Here is an 18,474-nt window from a genome sequence, read left to right as displayed (position 1 = left end):
TCACTCTGTGTTTGTACCAGTCTGACTCATTTTCACTCATTCATTTTCAGTATTTCTTGCAAAATATAATAGAGAAATGAGCTATTAAGAATTCTGCAGATTTATGGTAAATAAGCAGTGGTCAAGCAGATTGCTCACTGGACAGCAGCTTTTCTTCATTTCAGCATTTTCTTCAAGTGAATTCACAAAATATTAGGCAAGAACCAATCGTACAAAAACATTTTTGGATCTATAGTGGCATGAGTGATATAAGAAAACTTCATCAATTCAAAAATTCTTCAAGCAAAAATGTATTCAAAAGTTTATCTGAAGATAATATGAGGATTCAGCCATCTGAGTTAGTCAGATGAAGTGGATGTCTTCCACAGTTAGTCTTTTTAGTAAAAACTTACAGAGTGAATTTGTCCTCATACTAGGTTAAAATAATCTTTTGACTTCATGTCAAAGCATTTCTTCATTTCTTTTTTTAAATAAATACAAGATAAGTGATTAACAGGAAGACAAACAACTAAAAACAAACAAGAAATACAGATAAACTTCAGTAATCAACAGAAGGCACTGGTGCTGATACATTCTTTATCTCTGCAGAGAGGGAGAGGGAGCTGGTCTGGCAAAAACAGGCTGTAAGGATAGTGGAGTTTTTTTCTAGAGAATACCATTTCTGTGATTTTGAAGATGTGCAACATGTGTGTGTCTCAAAGGTGGTGTTGATTGACATGGGAAAATAATGGACAGCAGACCAACTGATGAACAACAACATCAGAGGTGCTTGTCAGATGATTGCATACCTTTGGAAACCTTCCACCACACCTTTCTGATGTCAGAATTAAGGGGGCTGTGTCCGACCTTTTCTGTAATTTTACAAATTTGACATTCACATCCACTTCACACTGTGTTTGGCCAGTTGTCCAGAGATGAGAAAGGAGCCAGAGTTTGAACTAGCTCTCTTGCTTCATTTGTTATATAACTATTTCTGTCAGTTTTCATGTGAACAAGGGAGTACAACACCATGAATGCTTTCCAGGGGAGAAAGGTTGAAAGTGTGCATCATTATTGGTGTTTTTAAACAATTATCACTCCATCGTTTTCCAAGAGTGGCAATTTTGAACAGCTATAAACATTTTTGTCTTCTCTTGCGGTCGGACAACACCTCATACAAACTAGTTCATTTCTATCATAACCTGGCCTCCACCAACATAATGGGCAGTGCAGCTACACTTTGATGTTGTCATGACATAATCCATCATAAAATTCGCACCCTAATCTAATTTGTTTTTGTATGTGATATTATAACCATGTTTGTGAAGTGATTCAAAGTCATAGTGTTGTACTGTTGTCACACTGAGCTGTAACTGTGTTGCGCCATGTTGTTACTGAGACATGTCAAACTGAACTGAAGTGGCAACATTAAAATTAAGCAATCTCATAGCCAGCAGACGTGTTATCTTTCTTTCTGACAAATAAGAAATGCTAACATAACCCGAGCCAGCACGCATTCATTAACGGCCAGTGTGCTGGAGTCTGAGAGGCAGCCGTTCATCAACCTTCAACATCTTCTGCCAACTTAGAGACAGTCCATTCATTGTCTCACTCACTTGGCCAAATTACATAGGCTTCCCTTCTCTTTGCTCACACAGCGACCCAGCCTGACTCCTCTGACTCTGTCACTTTTTCCAGTCTAATTGTCAATTAGGCAAGGTCATTTTCCAGCTGGGATATGGTATAAGTGATATTGTTTATATTTTTACAGTGTCAGTAGAAATCACAGTGCAAACTATAATGTGAATACCCCACTCACTCCAGCTGGACAGAGTAACAGAATGCGTTTATTGTTGAAATTGAACAAATCTTCTTCTTCTTCTGTTTCTATGCATGTATGCATCTATGCAGTCTGAGTTTTCTATCTGGGAGGCATTTTTCAATGTGTTCATACAACCCTCAACTGGACATCTTAGTTTGTTTACTCACTGTGTTCACAGCTGTAGCTCATTAATCATCACAGGTACAGGATCATTTTGCTTTTGTGTCATTTCTAATGTTTGCACTAGTGGTAAATGTCTCAGTAATACTCATTTATGAAGCAGATGAAGTGTGTCGTTATTCTGTGTCACTAGCCACCAGCAGAATGAACAGTAAAACCATTTAGTAAAAGTCACATCTTAGCGCTAGATTATAAGCTAGTTTCTCATCTAAATGTAGCTTGAATTTTAACCAAATTTCCAGAAAATCTCCTGAAGAAAATACATATCAATGTGTGTTTCTATTGACTACTGTTATGAGAATAGTAGGTCGAGATAAGCTGCTGATCACACTAATTGTCCAGTTGTGTGCCATTAAACCATTGTAGAAAAAGAGGGCACAAGATTATTTTATTACAATAGCTCCAGTCAAACCTCAAACGATGTAGAAAACATAACGGAAATATGGCATTTCTGTTTGTTTCGTGTATTAATTTGAGGAGTGTTACAGTCGCCTCAACTCCCCATACAAATCTTGTGTTTTCATCTATATTTCAAGATTTTTTTGAATTTTTAGCATTTCCGCTCTGATTTTCACAAATTTTACAATGGGTATAAAAATAGGTGGATGGAAACCCACTTATAGTATCATGTTCTTGTTTTCCTCTCAGAAATCTATGTGACAAGCAAGTAATTGGACCTTGAGTAAATGTTATTTGGTTCAAAGAGGATGTATCTATGACGTGTAGCCCATTGATTTCCACAGAAAACGTAACAACTGTTTCGACATTGAAACTTGAACCTTTTTTAAGGTGCAGCTCCTATTGACTGCGTATACAACAGTAGGTTGTGACTGCTTCTGCCTCCATTGTCTTCATTTTAGACACAGTGGCAGCTCATCAGCCTTGACTGGTGGCAGATTGGTTGTACTGACATGGGTTAGGAGATGACCACTGTTTAGAGTTGTTGAACATTCAACCTTTTCTGTTATCATGGCAACAAGACAACCAGTGCACTTGAGAAAACTATGAAGGAAAATGCCTTCAAATATATGCCCATATATTTGTGTACAACTTTTCGGACGTTCCTCTCTACATTTGGTTTGTTCCAGGATACCATGCAAGTATATCTTGTATCACTTGCCTGCCATTACAGGAATTAATATGTGGCAATCATTGAAGCATGACAAGTCTTTGAAAGAATGATCAATATTTTCCTCCTGCATTATCCAGTGACCATTAGTAGATTTTATTGTTTTAAAGATTTACAGTTGTTGCACTAAAGTGACTGTGGAATCTCTGACATACTGTAAATCAGTCCTAATAATGTCACAGTGCTTCACCTTGCTATTGTGTCCGGCTGTCAGTAACTTTAGCGCTTAGTGTCCATATGTTCCTGTTTGCAGTGACAACTCACAACTCAACCTGATTCAGTGAACTTGTCCCAGACTGGTATGAGCTGGTGAAGAGGTAAACACCATTGTCCAATGCTGAGCTGTAACCACTCTTGACCAAAATACACTCTGTTTCTGGGGATGAGGCCAGACTTCAGTGATAAGGACAATTTACAACATTATCTCTATTTGTACATGTGTGGGTGTATAATTTACTTTCATATTAACCTAATGTTTTAATATTTGATTACCTTTTGAAAAAGGGAAAACTCAACTTTTCAAACTCAATTTTGCCCTGAAATGTGCCCTTAAAGTCAAACTGAAATTTTAATTCTTCTTACTTTAGTAAGGAAGTATAAACTATATGAACAATGAAACTGTTTTGCATATTTTTTTTATTTTTTGAAAAAGGAGAAAACATTTTTGGACACATGTGGAGACAGTGTCTAAGTCTTGAGCCTGAAGTGGGCAATTCCCATGGTAGCAGTTGACTGACATGTCAGAGCTGATAGGAGACGAGCTGTCAACTACCATGGTGCACGACTGACTTGAGAACGTCATACTGTGGAGACCACGAATGTTGATAAAAGACGTTTTTGTTCCCCCTTTTCCAGAAGTTCAAATAGTTTTGGTTATGTACCGTTAGCATTTTAAGTTAGGTCTTTAACATATAAGATATAACATGTGGAAGGACCAATATTGCACCAATGAAATCACTGTGCTGAAATTGTCTGAACCAAAAATTCAGACACACTGGAGAAACCTAATGTAGGGAATGCTAACACTGCTGAAAAAAAAGGCAATTTAAGTTTCTTCTTTTTGGTAATTACAATTTTGACCAAATACGTACACAAACAAAAAACAAAAATATAATGTACTGATTTCTTGAGTGAATTCATTTAAATTTCAGTTTGACTTTTAAGTAGCTTTAAAGTTTTATATGGTTATACAAGGTTTTATTTTTATTACATAACCAATTTTTTTCTTGATTATTTGATTCTTCTTTTTGTTATTAGTAACACCTGTGCTTTTCCTACTGTGACAAGTCAAAATGTCTGCTGAGAAGCAGACATTTGAGAATCAGTCATCAAAATAGTAACTGATTAATTTTCATTTTAGCTCTTATTTTAAAGTTATTGTGCATACTCTCATAAACATCATTTCAAATTCAGCCTGAGAATTTGGTATCTTTGGAAAGTTTGGCATCTCGACTGGAACTTATGTATGAACTAAAGTTTGCCTATTTTTCCTCTGCAGTGGTACAACTTGAAAAATAGAAAATACCATCAGCACCAATTTTTTGGCCTCTCCTGCACTGTTGTGAAATACCAAAGAATAAAAGCATGTAAAATAGTGGAATCCAAGAATTACAGCTGGCTCAAGCATCCATCCATAGCTTCTCTGAGTGCAACTCAGCAGTGTGGTAACTGGCCAGAATAAGCTAATGAAATAACTTCATTAGGGGCCACATGAAGTGAGCAAAAGAAGCAGAACATCAGGCCCAGAGGGAGGTCCCTGTTTCTTTTTAACATAGCTCTGAGATTTTGAACAATGTTGCATAACAGCATCTGCAAGGTGTTAAACATTATTAGGGTGTCTGCAAGTCCTGGGAAAAAAACTCTTACAGTATCTTAAATCACGTTATTCAAGGCTGTAAACACCTTGATTGAATCTACTTTGTTGTCATTTAGACTTTTACCAACTTGATAGTAACATCAAGATGATGTTTTTAGCTTTTACTTTGTGCTTTAAAGCCAGAGTGCAGAACTTTTACATATAAATGAACATCCATCACATTCAAGCCCTTGCCAAATGACTTCACACAAGCCTATCACCACCAGATAAATCTCTCTGTATTTTACAGCATACAGAGTTTTTAAATCTGGTGTCTGGTATGACATTCCCATGCTGGTGCACCAGTAGTGATGTGTTTTACGTCAACCTGCAATGATTGGTTTCCCCCTAGATTGCTGGGGAAATTACATCATGTTCGGCATCCTGACCCATCCCGATGGGTGCTCGGCCCTCGGGTATCTTCGTCGGACCACAGGGCATACTGGGTATAGCTAAAAGCTTTTGTAATATTCACTGTAGAACTGTTAGTATGGAACTTAAGATTTAATATTTTTTTTCAGGTGAGAAAGTAACCATTTAGATTCCCAACATTTGGTCAGTTTATCCAAATAATGCCTATTTGTAAAGTAGCTCCGACGTTTTCGTAGCTGTGAGGAACCGCTGGCTGGGTGGGTCCAGCTGGATGGGTGTCATAAAGCATGATTCAATTCTACTAGTGAAATGAGTCATTTTGTGGGGGTTGTGTGACGTTCGCAGCAATTTATCCACCGTTTTACAGCCGAAACATTAGCAACAGAGTAGGCTACAGAGGAGCCTATGATGTAAGCTCGTGTTGACAGTGTGTTTGTAATTACTCTAACTGCCAGAAGGAGGAGACAAAAGTTCCACGTTGAAATAACTCCTCATCCAGTCTGGATGGCGAGTAGCTGTGTTTCCACCCCTCAAATGGTAAATCTTGGTGTGAGAAAGGTCAGGTCAGAACGAAAGGGTCAAAGTCCCCCAGCTACACAGAGCCTATTGAATTTACTCATCACAAGACCTTAAATCCAGCAGTTATGTGGAAGGCTTCAGGGAAATGGGCTCAGTTTGAGATCACTTCCAGTGTGAGACTGTGCCAGGCCAGACTCCTCTGCAGCACTTTGAGTTTCAAATCCGTGTGGGAATGCAGTGAGGCATGGGGTTATATTTAAAAGGATTGGATGGTCTGAGGACAGGATCATTCAGTGGTGGGCAGGTCAAGCATGATGACAAGGTCACAACACATTGAACTTAATGACTGTATTGTGGGACCTTCATGTCAAGAGGTTAACCAACTGTTGCCAAGGTCATTCTACCCTGACACGAGATACTGCTTTATGTAGTGAGTGTTTCAGCCCACCAAAATTACAAAAATACTACAAATTACAGTGGTGGTAGAAATGACATATATATTAAAACCAGAGGGGAACCCTTAGGGCCTTCTAGGTCTTCAGAGAAGGCAAAACATATCAGAATTTCAAATGTTATATTTAGTTGCTTTCAATTAGTAATTATTCTCTTCTAATTCTAATTTTAGCCTGATTTCTCAATCAATTTTGCTTCAGAAATGAAAGGATTACTGTCGTTAAACCATAAACCAAAAATAAAGTTATCCAATCAGATTTTTTTTTGTTGTCTCTAGGCCAAGAAAAGGTTAGCTAACTCACTCATTGGTGAGGACAGGAGGCCATAGTCACCATAGCCGCATGTGTTTGTTTAGAAAGTGACAGGTTAATTAACCAATCACATTTTGATTTATAATGGGTGGTACTGAAAATCACCCACCTAGGCCTTCCAGAAGGCCAGAGCTATCTTGCTGTAGTTGTGTTTCAAGGCTCTCTTGTCATGTTGTTGTTTGGAAATGCTCCTGTTACATCTTAAAGACTTTTTTTTGTACACATCTGGTAATTGTTTTAAGTTAAATAGTGTAGCACAAACTCTACTAGCTTTGCGATTTTTCTGTGTGATTTCCCATTGTATTAATAGTTGGTTAGCATCATGCTAAGCAAGGATTAGTGTCCTGTCAGCCAGTCACCTAGAAACCTATTTGCAAATAGTAGTGCAGTGTTTGTAGTTTTGTTTATTTGAGAGAGAGAGAGAGCTGCAAGAAGCAAACAGCTGGTTCAACGCAACCCATCCTGCTGAGTTTTAGTCATTTTTGTGATTGCTATGATTAATAAATATATTCTATGATTTTTAAACAGTAACCTTATGCCGTTGTTATTTAGCCTTTCTGAGGCTATTGCATGGTTAAATCAATGAATTTTTTTTTATAAAAGAAATTGCCCCCTCTCAATTTTTAACACCCCTCAGTTACTTCATCCTGCCACTGGGCCTGAGAGAGTCCAAGGCTATTTTGATATCCGTTGACAAGAATAATATATTTTCTTGGTAGCCAGTTTTATATTTCCAGTTGTTATCTTTGTATGGTGTACATTTTGTAGCCTAAATTATCTCTGTGTTTTTTGTGACTTGTTTACAGTGAGTATAGAGAAGACAGCCAAGGTTAAAATCATGGGGGGGGGGGGGATTTTTTGGCTGAGCTGAAGGCCCAGCTCCAATAGTCACGGTTCACCACTGCTTAAAACCTGAATAACATTGGCATCCCCCGCCCCCCAACTATCCCCCATACACTAAACCCCTTTGCTAACTTGCTGTGTGTTTTTAAATTGCAGGTGGCTTGATGTGAGTGTAGCCAACCTGACATGTACCAGGTACTGGGTGGTGTACCTGCAGGTCATCCAGGAGGCTGTGTGGCCGGGTGGAGCTCTGCCCACTGCCCCTCGACTTGAACGTAGCCAGCAGCAGAAGGAAAGCACCAAGCAGCAAGCCTTACATTGTCTGATGAGACTACTGCCAGGTATACACATACACATGCAGTAACACTACTGTAAGTATATTCTATGTAAGGACACCAGCAAACACAGCACAGACTACAATTATTAGCAGCACCTTTATAGGTACCAGGGCATACACTCATCAAACAACTGGTCACACACCGTACATGAACTGAGCAACTGATTTGCCTATGTGTTCCCAGATCTGATCTCGGACATGCTGGGCTCAGACAAGTACAAACTCAGCTGGCAGACTGCATTGGACTCCCTTCAAGACCCCTACATTAACAGGTGAATATACACTATTCTGTACACTCTGTGTCTACTTTATTAATATACCTACTAAGTACCTGGTATAACCATTTTTACCTTAAAGGAGCAGTGTGTAGAATTTAGTGGCATCTAGCAGCAAAGTTGCAGATTGCAACCGTCTGAATGACCCTCCCTTTCTCCTCCCCTTCCAAGTGTGTGGGAGAACCTACAGTGGGAGCAAAACTCATGAAAAAGGCCCTCTCTAGAGCAAGTGTTTAGTTTATCCGTTCTGGGCTACTGTAGAAACATGGTGGTGCAACATGTTGGGGTCTGTGGAAGAGGACACATTCCCTCTGTAGATATAAAGGGCTCATTCTAAGCTAACAAAAACACAACACTTCTCATTTTCAGGTGAATATATACTAATTGAAATACTTATGAATATTATATTCCAGTTCTGCCAAGTCCGTTCTGCTAGATGCCACCAAATTTTACACACTGCACCTTTAAGAACAACCTGACTACTTTAAAGTTTAGCTTCAAGAATGTAAAGGTGGACAGTGTGAAAAAAAAAAATACTAACCCCAGTTCGATGCAGGACAAAAGCAGCATACAGAGGAAAAGACAAGGTAGTCTGCACACTGAATATTGCCAACTCCAAACAACGTAATGATGCAACGTTTCGACCTATCTAGGACCTTGAAGGTCGGAACAATGTATCATTAAAATTTTGGGAGCAAATACCTGCAAAACTAATGACCCTCCCACCAGTCTCACATGTACTTTGTTTTTAGCTAGCTAGGAAATGTTAGCATGCTCACATGCTTAACTAAAATGTGAACATGGTAAACATTATACCCGCTAAACATCAGCATGTTAACATGTTAACATGCTGATGTTTAGCAGGCACACTGTTGTGCCTAAGAACAGCCTCACAACCATTAGCATGTTACACTCCTGGGGCCAGATGCATCACAAAAACCATGCACATGCCATTTCCCACACATAAACTGGTATTAGTTAACAGAATGTGTGCACCTCGCACATTCTTCAGACCAGGCGTACACATGTTTTCTACAGTGATCTGAGAGTGTATCAAATTTCATCAAATCATGTATTAAATTTGGTGAACAAACTAAGGCAAAAGAATGGCTTTTCTTTCGGAATAAATTCTGCTTCCCGTTGCATTGTAGAAAAATCCTTGGTGAGGCAACTTTTTATTTACAGGCATCCTTCGGCTGCGACTTTAAAGCCCCTTGATGCTGTCTACCATTCTGCACTCAAGTTCATTATTGGCGATGCTTATAACATTCATCATTGCATCCTGTACAAAAAGGTTGGGTGGTCCTCTCTTTCTCAGAGGTGGGATTTGCACATGTATTTGTTTATTTACAAGGCCCTTATTGGAAAGCTGCTTACTTATATTACTTCCATGCTAGTTTAGTCCACTGAACCACATTACACCAGGACTAATGACTCATGCTCCATGTCCCTCATGTTCATACAGAGCTTGGAAGAACTGCTTTTGGCTTTTTTGCGCCATCAACCTGGAACACACTACAAAGCACTTTAGAAATGAATTCACTCTTGGTCATTTTAAATCCACAATATCAAACCTTTGAACTTCTGTTTGTACCTGTTTTAATTGATTTTGTTGTTAGTTTATTTATTAATTGTATTAATATGTTTGTTTTAATTGATTGTCTTCTTTCTTGCTCAACGTCATTGTAAATAAGGGTTTCCCCCTCAATGATTTTCAAGTTTAAATAAATTTTGCGTTTACACAGATTTTTAAAATGCCAAAGACACATTTATAAACATAACATTGACTATTACTGTGTGATTAATTTTATCATTCTTTATTTTACATAGGAGTCAACACTCATATAGGAGTTAGTAGAGACACACCTTGTAAAGTTGGTTTAGATATGAGCGCTACAAACTTACCATTGATTACATTTCTGAGATCACTGCCGACGATGGTTTACAGACCTTGTGATGAATTAATGATATGAACGCTATAAAGAGCCGCACAGCTGTGCGTAATGGTTGCGCATAATGACAGCTGTTCTGGCTGTTGGAGAACGTCACTGGTGTAACACAATCAGTGAAACGGCACTTCTTCTTTACTGTTTGTTTCATTGACAGCTGTACAGACTGGTGGAGCAGACAGCATGTTGATATGAAACGGCTGGTTCAGGGCGTGTCTCCATCCATTTATGGCTTATTGTGGGAATGGAAATGAGGCTCGAGCACGTGCGCCCAGTTCCTCAATGACTGAGATTTATAAAAAAGAACCATGCGTATGCATGACTGTATAAATCCGAGGAAAAGAATGTGTGTGCATATTTCTGGCTTTGCGCGTACACACAGTATTAGTCATGAATCTATACAGAGTTTTATGCATCTGGCCCCTGGTCTTGTTTTGTTTATCACGCCATTCTCTGAAAACTACATAATAATGCACAGAAATCTCAGGGAACATCTGTTTCTGTGAACCTTGAGCTGCCACGTCTTGCAACAACGACAGTATGCTTAAATACACTTAGATTGTCATATCCATTCTAATACTGGAAAACAGTCACACAAATCACTGTTTGGTGGTTGCTGGTTTGAATTAACAAGCAGGTGTCTTTAATAAAGTGGCCAGGGAGTGTACATGCTGACTTGCACAGAGACACCGAGAGACTTACCTGGAATCATCCACTGTGGACTAATTTCTTCCCTAAACAAAGAGACAGTTGACTAAACAACAGCTGAAGAGGCCTTAAAAGGTTTATAGATGCAGAAACAAGTCATAGTTGGAGCATTAGTTTTGATCATGAATCTTTGTGAGTGTCACTACTTTCAAACGTTTTCTATTTCACAATGACGGAGCCTACTGTACTCATGGGAAATGTTAGCTGGTGATCAAAATCTGTATTTCCGCGCTTGTACTTAAATAAGACAGGTGTGTGCCTTTCTAAATAATGTTGGGTAAGAAGAATTTTACACACATGGATTCACATGGTTAGATAATCAGACAAAGGTGGATGCATCCAAGCTTTATTTAGTCCAAATTTTCACTCATTGCACATTTTCTCAATCTGAGACTCTGAGCTTTCCCCCCACCCTTTCAAACCACACTGCTCTGCTTTCTCAGTAGTTTATTGTTCAGTTCTGTGGTACATTTGCATGGTGCTTTTCTTCATCATCTTAGTGCAGCTGTTTACCACCGTTGTTAACAAATGACTGTTGCCCTCTCTTCATCCAGCGAAGAGCCGTTTTATCTCTCTCACTTTCTTGCTAACAATGAAAACGTGCCAATAGTGATGTTATCATGACGCACTGAATGTTCTTCCAGTGGGAGAACAGCCTGTGTTCTGACTGTATGCAGACCATGCCACACTTTAAACCAGTTTTACCTGATCTCCTCCTGGATTTGGAAAAAGCATATTTCATTATTAAATTTTACTGCAAGTTGCTCCTGGAGATGGGATAGGGAACAGTCACAAAAAAGGTTTTATGCAATATAAAATTCTATAAAAGCTGCATATGAATGTAAGTATAGTAGTAGCTGTGAGCTTTACCTTAAGCCGAAAATTTCAGCCTATATTCATTTACAGTTTGACATTTGCACCATGATTTCATGCTGCTTTAGCTGCTGCAGTTCCTGTTTGTACTATGGGCACAGACAGCTGAAAAAGCCCAGCTAAAGATGATGATTCTGTGGGAAGATCTGAAGAAGCATCTTTTTTTCAGAGATTTTTAAGCACCGGATATCTGTGATGGACTTTGGAGACTGAGTCATAACTCTAAGAATAGTGAATGAGAATGAGGACTTATTTCCCCTTCTTTGTGCAGGTGGGTGGTTTTCCATCCACCTGTTTTTATCTGCATCTGGAAAAAAAAAACTGAGTGGAAACACAAAAAATTCAAAAAATCTCTGGATTTCTCGAAAAAAAAATTAATACTTTGCTGAGGCAGAAAAGTTGGTTTATGGATAAAAGCAAATAATGCAACAAAGTTCAATGAACACAGACTGTCTGACACTGTTTGAGGTTTGACTGGAAACACTTTTGCAGATTTTCCAGAAATTTGGTTAAAATTTGCGCTACATTTGGATTAAAACCTTGCTTAAGTCACCTGCTGTATTCCACAAAGCCACTGCTCTTCGACGTCAAGCCAGTAATACTTCTACTCTTTGCATCTTCCCGTAGTTATTAACCATGTGAGGTAAAATAGCCGTAAAGTTTCTGACTGCTGCTCCTGTCTTTCCTTAGACACCTGGTCTACTGCATATGTGACCTTTTGCTGGAGTTCCTGGTTCCTGAACTACCTGAGCAGGACTTCCAGAGGAGCCTGCTGCAGAGCCTCTCCAAGAACCCAGAGAAGCTGCTGGCATGAGGGAACACCTATGAACCCACCATCCTAACTGGTCATTCAGCACTGATGAATCGCTGCAAATCAGTGCAACAGCGAGGCTGCTCCTGTTCTACTAATGTTCTGCCATGAGAGTGCATGTGAATGTTGCTGGTGTGGCTGAATATTCTCTGTCCCCGCTTTCAAATCCTGAGGTCACTCAGGCCTGTCTCTAATTTAGCGTTGATGTATTGACATATGAGGCTTTTGAACACGGTGCCCTGTATACACACACACACTCACACACTACATTTGAAGCAGCTTTGATTACATGAGAGCACCTGGTTTGTGTTTGATCTTAGAACATGTCTGATGTGGCAAAGCCTCCTCCGATCTCCACATCCAGCCTCTTCCTGCTGGCTAAACTCTCCGGCTTTTACTAAACTCACTTCAGATGGTCTTCACACTCTGCCCTCATCCCCCCCACTGTCTCGAAGTAGAAAAACCCACACATGCTCCTCTAATTTGGAGAAGCAGGATTTGTTTTTTCCCCAAAACTTAAATCTCAAGATGCTCTATAGGGATTTAGCATCACTGTTTCTATTCTCTGTTGAGCAATTCTTCAATATCCCACTGGCTCTGTATCGAGCCACACATGTGATTCTGACATAATGTGAGCTATACTTCCTAAATCTGAGCCTTCCTGAGGGATCACATGTGTCTGGTAATGTTTTTTTTTTCAACCTGAAGTGTCCAGGTGTAGGAAAAATACATAGTGTGCACTGTGGTGAAGAGTTGTCCATAAGATATTTTACTGGCTTCACAGATACGTCATTTTTTTTAACACGCTCCTCAGAGAATTATCTGCACAGTTAATGTCTAAATAATAGAAGAACTGGGCTCCACAAAAACAGCTATATGAAGGATGTAGGAATGGTTCTGGCATAGGTCCATCCATACATTTCCAAATGTAAGTTACTGTCCAGCACTGAACTGCTGGAGTCTGCACAATTCAAATCAGTTACTAGAAGATCTTTGTTAATAAGCAAATTAAACAGCAGGCTTAAAGGGTTGGTACCCCGAAATTACAATGAAACATATTTTTTCATTTACTTTTACTTCTAAATTACAACATCTGTCCATTTGCAGAGTTTTGGCATTATTTGATCAGGACTTAAGATATCTGTCTTTTCGATTTTTTATAAAATTCAGCAGCTGTGTGTCTTTCCACTCGCCAAGGTACCAAGATCTGAGTTGGGCTGGGTCCAAATGATACAGGTCAGGTCCAAGAGTTTGGACCCATGAAGACCTCTATTGATGAAGAAACAGTCATGTTCTGTGCGGGTAATTGTTAATTGAACACAAAATATGGTTAAAATTACCACTTACTACATCAGCTTTTATAAAGGTTTTACAAGTTGTAACTAATTGCTTTATTTCTGATACATAAGTAATTTACTAAGGCTTTATACACCATTCATAAATCATTAATAAGAACAGCTTTTGAGTCGCCAGGTTGTGAATTATCCCTCTGGTTTATTAGAAAGTTAAACTGATCTATTAAACATTAATACATGTTTTATTAAGCAGTAATAGAGCTATTAGTTACAACTTATAAAAACTTTACAAAGGGTGACTTGTTAGAAAATGGGACCTGTTAGCTAACAGGCCACTCTCATGGAGTTCAATAACTCATCTGTCATCTTCTAGTCACCATAGAAACCATGTGAAGAGAGTTTCAGTCATGTCAGCACACTGTTTACAGTCACTTTATACATAATTTTGAAGGTTTTTGCACTTTGAAAAAAAAAAAAACTGCCTTAGCATCTTATTGCCTTTATGGTGGTTACACAATGATCAGTGCTTCTTTCCCTCTTACGTAAAGACAATAAGCAGGAAACTGTCATAGTTTCCAGAAAATATCCTAAGTATGTATACAAAGTATGTTACAACACCGATTATTTTCGATATCTTTATCACAGACATCATGTGTAATCCCAATATTTTAACACAGACTGTCTTAAATACTGTTTAGTTAATCTTTGATAGCAGCTGGCCAGACGATGATGTAATTTAAAGTGAATCTGAGTGTCTCAACCTTTTCTGGTAACATTTGTGCTCCCGAAATTCTTATGATAAAATGTAGAGAGAATTATATTTGGAGTATGGAGCCAGCTCCAAATGGGTTATGTTAATATTAAGATATGCAGTATTATCCCATTGAAAAATACATGAAATATCAGTTATGTCTTTTGCGACCATATATATTAAGACTTTGAGAAATTTTACATTCCATCTGTTAGGTAAAAAAAAGAAGTCAAATCTTAATGTCACAATCATTCCAGTGTATTTATGAACTTATTTATTTGCTTGATGTACTGAACAATTACTTTTTCTGAATTCCGTCCATGAAATAACGAGAGCTGTGCCAGTGCTGACAGAGAGGACCGTCCTCTGTTATGAAGTGCTTTTTCCTTGATTTTGCCTTACAAGGTGATGAAGTTTGACCTGCCTGACCTGCACTGATGCAACTGCAGTGGAGCCACTGTATATGCCTTAGTAGAACATAAGCACCCAGTTACAGCTCTCTGTACTGAAACTATTAACACATGTTCTTTTTATTGTGTCAAATTGTGCTGAATGTTGAACTGCTATGGTTATTAGTTGTGAAGATTTTTTTTTGCTTGCTTATGCTGATGAAGTAATTCCATGTATGTTGCCATGTGAAACTGAAAATTACACAGCACAAACTTATTCTCTTATCTATGGCTGAGTGTCAAAAACAATAGCTCACTTTCTCGTCGTAACAAGATGGAGATCTTTTTCACGTTGTAACAAGAGATTTTTCATGTTGTAATGAGTTACAACATGCTAAAAGAGTTCAAGTAGAAGAACTCGATATTTATTACTACATACTATACTCTGTTTTTATAAGAAACTTGTCCTGTTATTAAAGCACCTCACTTTACCAGTTCTGCCAACATTGTATGGAAATATTGAGATCGATTGGTTTACATGGTTTGATTATGTTTATTTCATGATTGGTACGCAACGTAGCAAAAGTATCACACATCCATCCATTATCTATACTCGCAGGGTCACATTGGGTGACAGTCATGAGTTTTATCACAGGGCTGATGCATACAGTACAATCATACTCACATTCACACTTACAGACAATTTTTTGAGTGGTTTCTAGCTAACATTAATATGTTTTTATCTTGGTAAAAAACTATATGTAGGCAAGCAGGGGTGGAGGGGTGATTTAAGTATGTGGCACTCAACACTTAATTAAGTTTCATTCAGCATTTCTTCAATTGGTCTTTCGCAAAAAATGAAGTGTCTTTCTGGGGTTTACTTTTCCATATTCTGTGACATATTGGCATGGCAACAGCACTTGCTTTTTGAGGTTGAAACCTTTGTGATTTTAAGTTAAACAACAATTAAATTGTTAGCATACAAAACTAAAACTCCCATTAAAAAATTAACAGTTTCACCTAAACATATGGAGTGAACAGCACAACATACTGGATCTTTTTCTCTTTATAACAACATACCAACTTACCATGTTTTGTCTGCTGTACTTATCTGCTTTAGTCAGTAGTAGATGTTAGATGTTCAATTTTTCATGGAAAAAATGCACTGTGCTGTTTGTCTTTGGACCTTTACATATTTATGCCAAATGTTAATTAGAAGAGCAACAGTTTTTAGACAGACACAACATAGACACTAAAGCTATATGTTGATGTCTTTTACAGTGATATATGACATTGTACAGCTCTACTATTAAGTTAAATCCCAATTTCTATCACCCCTGCCCCCCTTTTTCACCTTCCTGTCTTATTTCCTATCAGATTCTGTGTCTGGTGTTTCTCTGCAGTGTGACCTGTGAACATGTGCTGTTGTATTGTGCATATTAATGCTGTGAATCTGTCTCTCCATTTGCTGGCACTGATTGTGTTGCAGTCTTTACAACAGTCGCTGTTTGTTTCTGAGCGTATTTGCAAAAGACAATAAAGTAACCAAACATGACTTATTAAATCTTCAACTGTTGTTCACACTCATTATTTTCTTGACTCGAGGTAGGTGATACATTTTACAAGAGGCTGGTGAGTTGCTCTTCATGGGTTCTGACTTAAAATTTATCACAGGCATGTTTTAACTGTCTGGAGGTGCACCAGAAATGTACATGGCCTCTTTAGAGGCAAATATCCAAACTGATTTGAATCCAGACATTCCATATTATCTTTTCACCTCTTTGTATAGACATTTTGCATTTGTTATGGATCTGAACACCCTCCGCGCTCCCCACTAATTTGTTGTAGCCTGCAGACTCGTGGTTCATGTCCAACAACAACAAAAAGTGTGCGGATGAAAACCTTTAAATACCCCATAATAAAGATCAGAGGCACTTCTTGGAACAGTTTCTGTTAAGCTCCAATTCTCTCACAACAAAGCGGGGGTCGGGGGGTGTTGGAAAGCGGCTTTGCGTTGCTGAGAAATCCTCTTAAATTGGATTTACAGATAAAACTGTAAGCAACCCTTTGGATTAGTTAAGCACCGATCTTGCAGTACTACACTGATACTATGAATGGACAGATGAGTTGTGTTCAAGAAAATTCACATTGAATACATTTGGATTTCTCTCAGGTAAATATAATATTTCTGTCCTCCTCTGACCTCTGATACATGAGACAAACTCTCCCAAAGTCTTTAATCCTGGGACCTCAGTCCTCGTTTGCGACAGTTTCAATTTCAAAACAGTCTCCATTCAAGATCCACTTAGTAGCTTTTCTCTTCATCAGGAGATGGAGTTTGCTCAGTTGTTGCGGAACTCTATATTTTGAAGCTTTCCATTATTCAAACGACTTTAAGGATTTCACGTTGGCTTAAGCATTCATTCCAGACCTTGGCACCAGCAGTTGACAAAACAATCCAGGTCTGACCATGTGATATGGTCGAAAGTTCCAGGCCAAGCAAGTAGACCTTCGGTGGGGTATGTTTTGTCAACTTTTTCCAAGGTCAAGAATGAATTTTCAAGCTCAAACAGACAGTGTAGTTTAATACAAATCAGGACCCAATTTTTAGCCATGCTAGCAGCATGCTGGAATGGCAATGTATGTCAGTCAGTCAGTCTTCCACTTTTGGTCCAGACTGAAATATCTCAACAGTTAAATGGATTCATGGTCCCCTGAGGATGAATCCTACTGAAACAACCACAAGGTTGACATTTGTAGTTTAGAGTGAAATATCCCTACAACTATTGGATGGATTGCCATGAAATTTACAATAGATATTCAAGAGGGTCCCCAGAGGGTACATTCTAACCACTTTGGTGGTTGACTTTTTAGTTATTTATTAAGATATCTTGACAACTATTGAATAGATTGCTATGGAATTTGGTTCACACATTCAAGGTCACCAGAAGATTTGTAATAACTTTGAACTCTTGACTTTCAATCTAGCGCCATCATCAGGTCAAAATTGTATTTAGTCCTAATACTTTGATTGACCAAACACCTGCAAAAGTCATAACATTCCCATCAGCCTCAGCTGTACTTTGTGTTCAGTGCTAATTAGCAAATATTAGCATGCTAACATGCGAAACCAACCTGTGAGCATGGTTATACCTGCTAAACTCAACATGCTAGCATAATCATAGTGAGCTTGTTAACATGCTGATGTTAGCATTTACCCTTAGTCTGTTTTCCGTATTTTGATTTAACTAAGGCGGCAACTAACAATGATTTTAATTATCATGGTCAATTGATCACTTAAGTCTGTAAAATGTCAGAAAACAGAGAAAAACACCCATTACAGCATTAAAGCCCAAAGTGATGTCGTGAAATAGCTTGTATTGTCCAACTGACAGCCCAAAACCCAAAGATATTCAGTTTACAGTGCTATTAAACAGAGTAAAGCAGCAATTCCTCACATTGAGGAGGTTTAAACAGCAAATATTTAGAATTTTTCTGTGATAAATGATTAATATGATTATGAAACTCAAACTCAAGACCTAAAATAAACCTTCACTCATTTTTCAGTACATATCCAGAAATGCCAGTCCTACAGTATGTTGAAACCCTGCCTCTCTGTAATA

General features: G+C 38.4%; 1 protein-coding gene across 4 annotated transcripts in view; it reads left to right on the top strand.

The window, feature by feature from the left end:
• The window catches only part of snx19b (sorting nexin 19b), a 44,524-nt gene extending 28,102 nt beyond the window's left edge, over positions 1-16,422 (top strand). For 2 of the 4 annotated variants that reach the window (XM_042414033.1, XM_042414032.1), the window contains exons 12-14: positions 7,620-7,804; positions 7,985-8,072; positions 12,296-16,422. In XM_042414033.1, coding sequence (XP_042269967.1) covers positions 7,620-7,804; positions 7,985-8,072; positions 12,296-12,419 — 397 coding nt within the window. In that variant the 3' untranslated portion in view covers positions 12,420-16,422. Of the gene's footprint in view, positions 1-701; positions 1,436-7,619; positions 7,805-7,984; positions 8,073-12,295 lie in introns of those variants that run through there. The other 2 variants (XR_006096536.1, XM_042414034.1) reach the window with 2 other exon arrangements.
• The last annotated feature ends 2,052 nt before the right edge of the window (positions 16,423-18,474 follow it).

Source organism: Thunnus maccoyii, chromosome 6, assembly GCF_910596095.1.
Source record: "Thunnus maccoyii chromosome 6, fThuMac1.1, whole genome shotgun sequence".
In the NCBI taxonomy this organism is placed as follows: Eukaryota; Metazoa; Chordata; class Actinopteri; order Scombriformes; family Scombridae; genus Thunnus; species Thunnus maccoyii.
The sequence above is the reverse complement of the archived record's forward strand: the minus strand, read 5'-3'. Positions and strand labels throughout refer to the sequence as shown.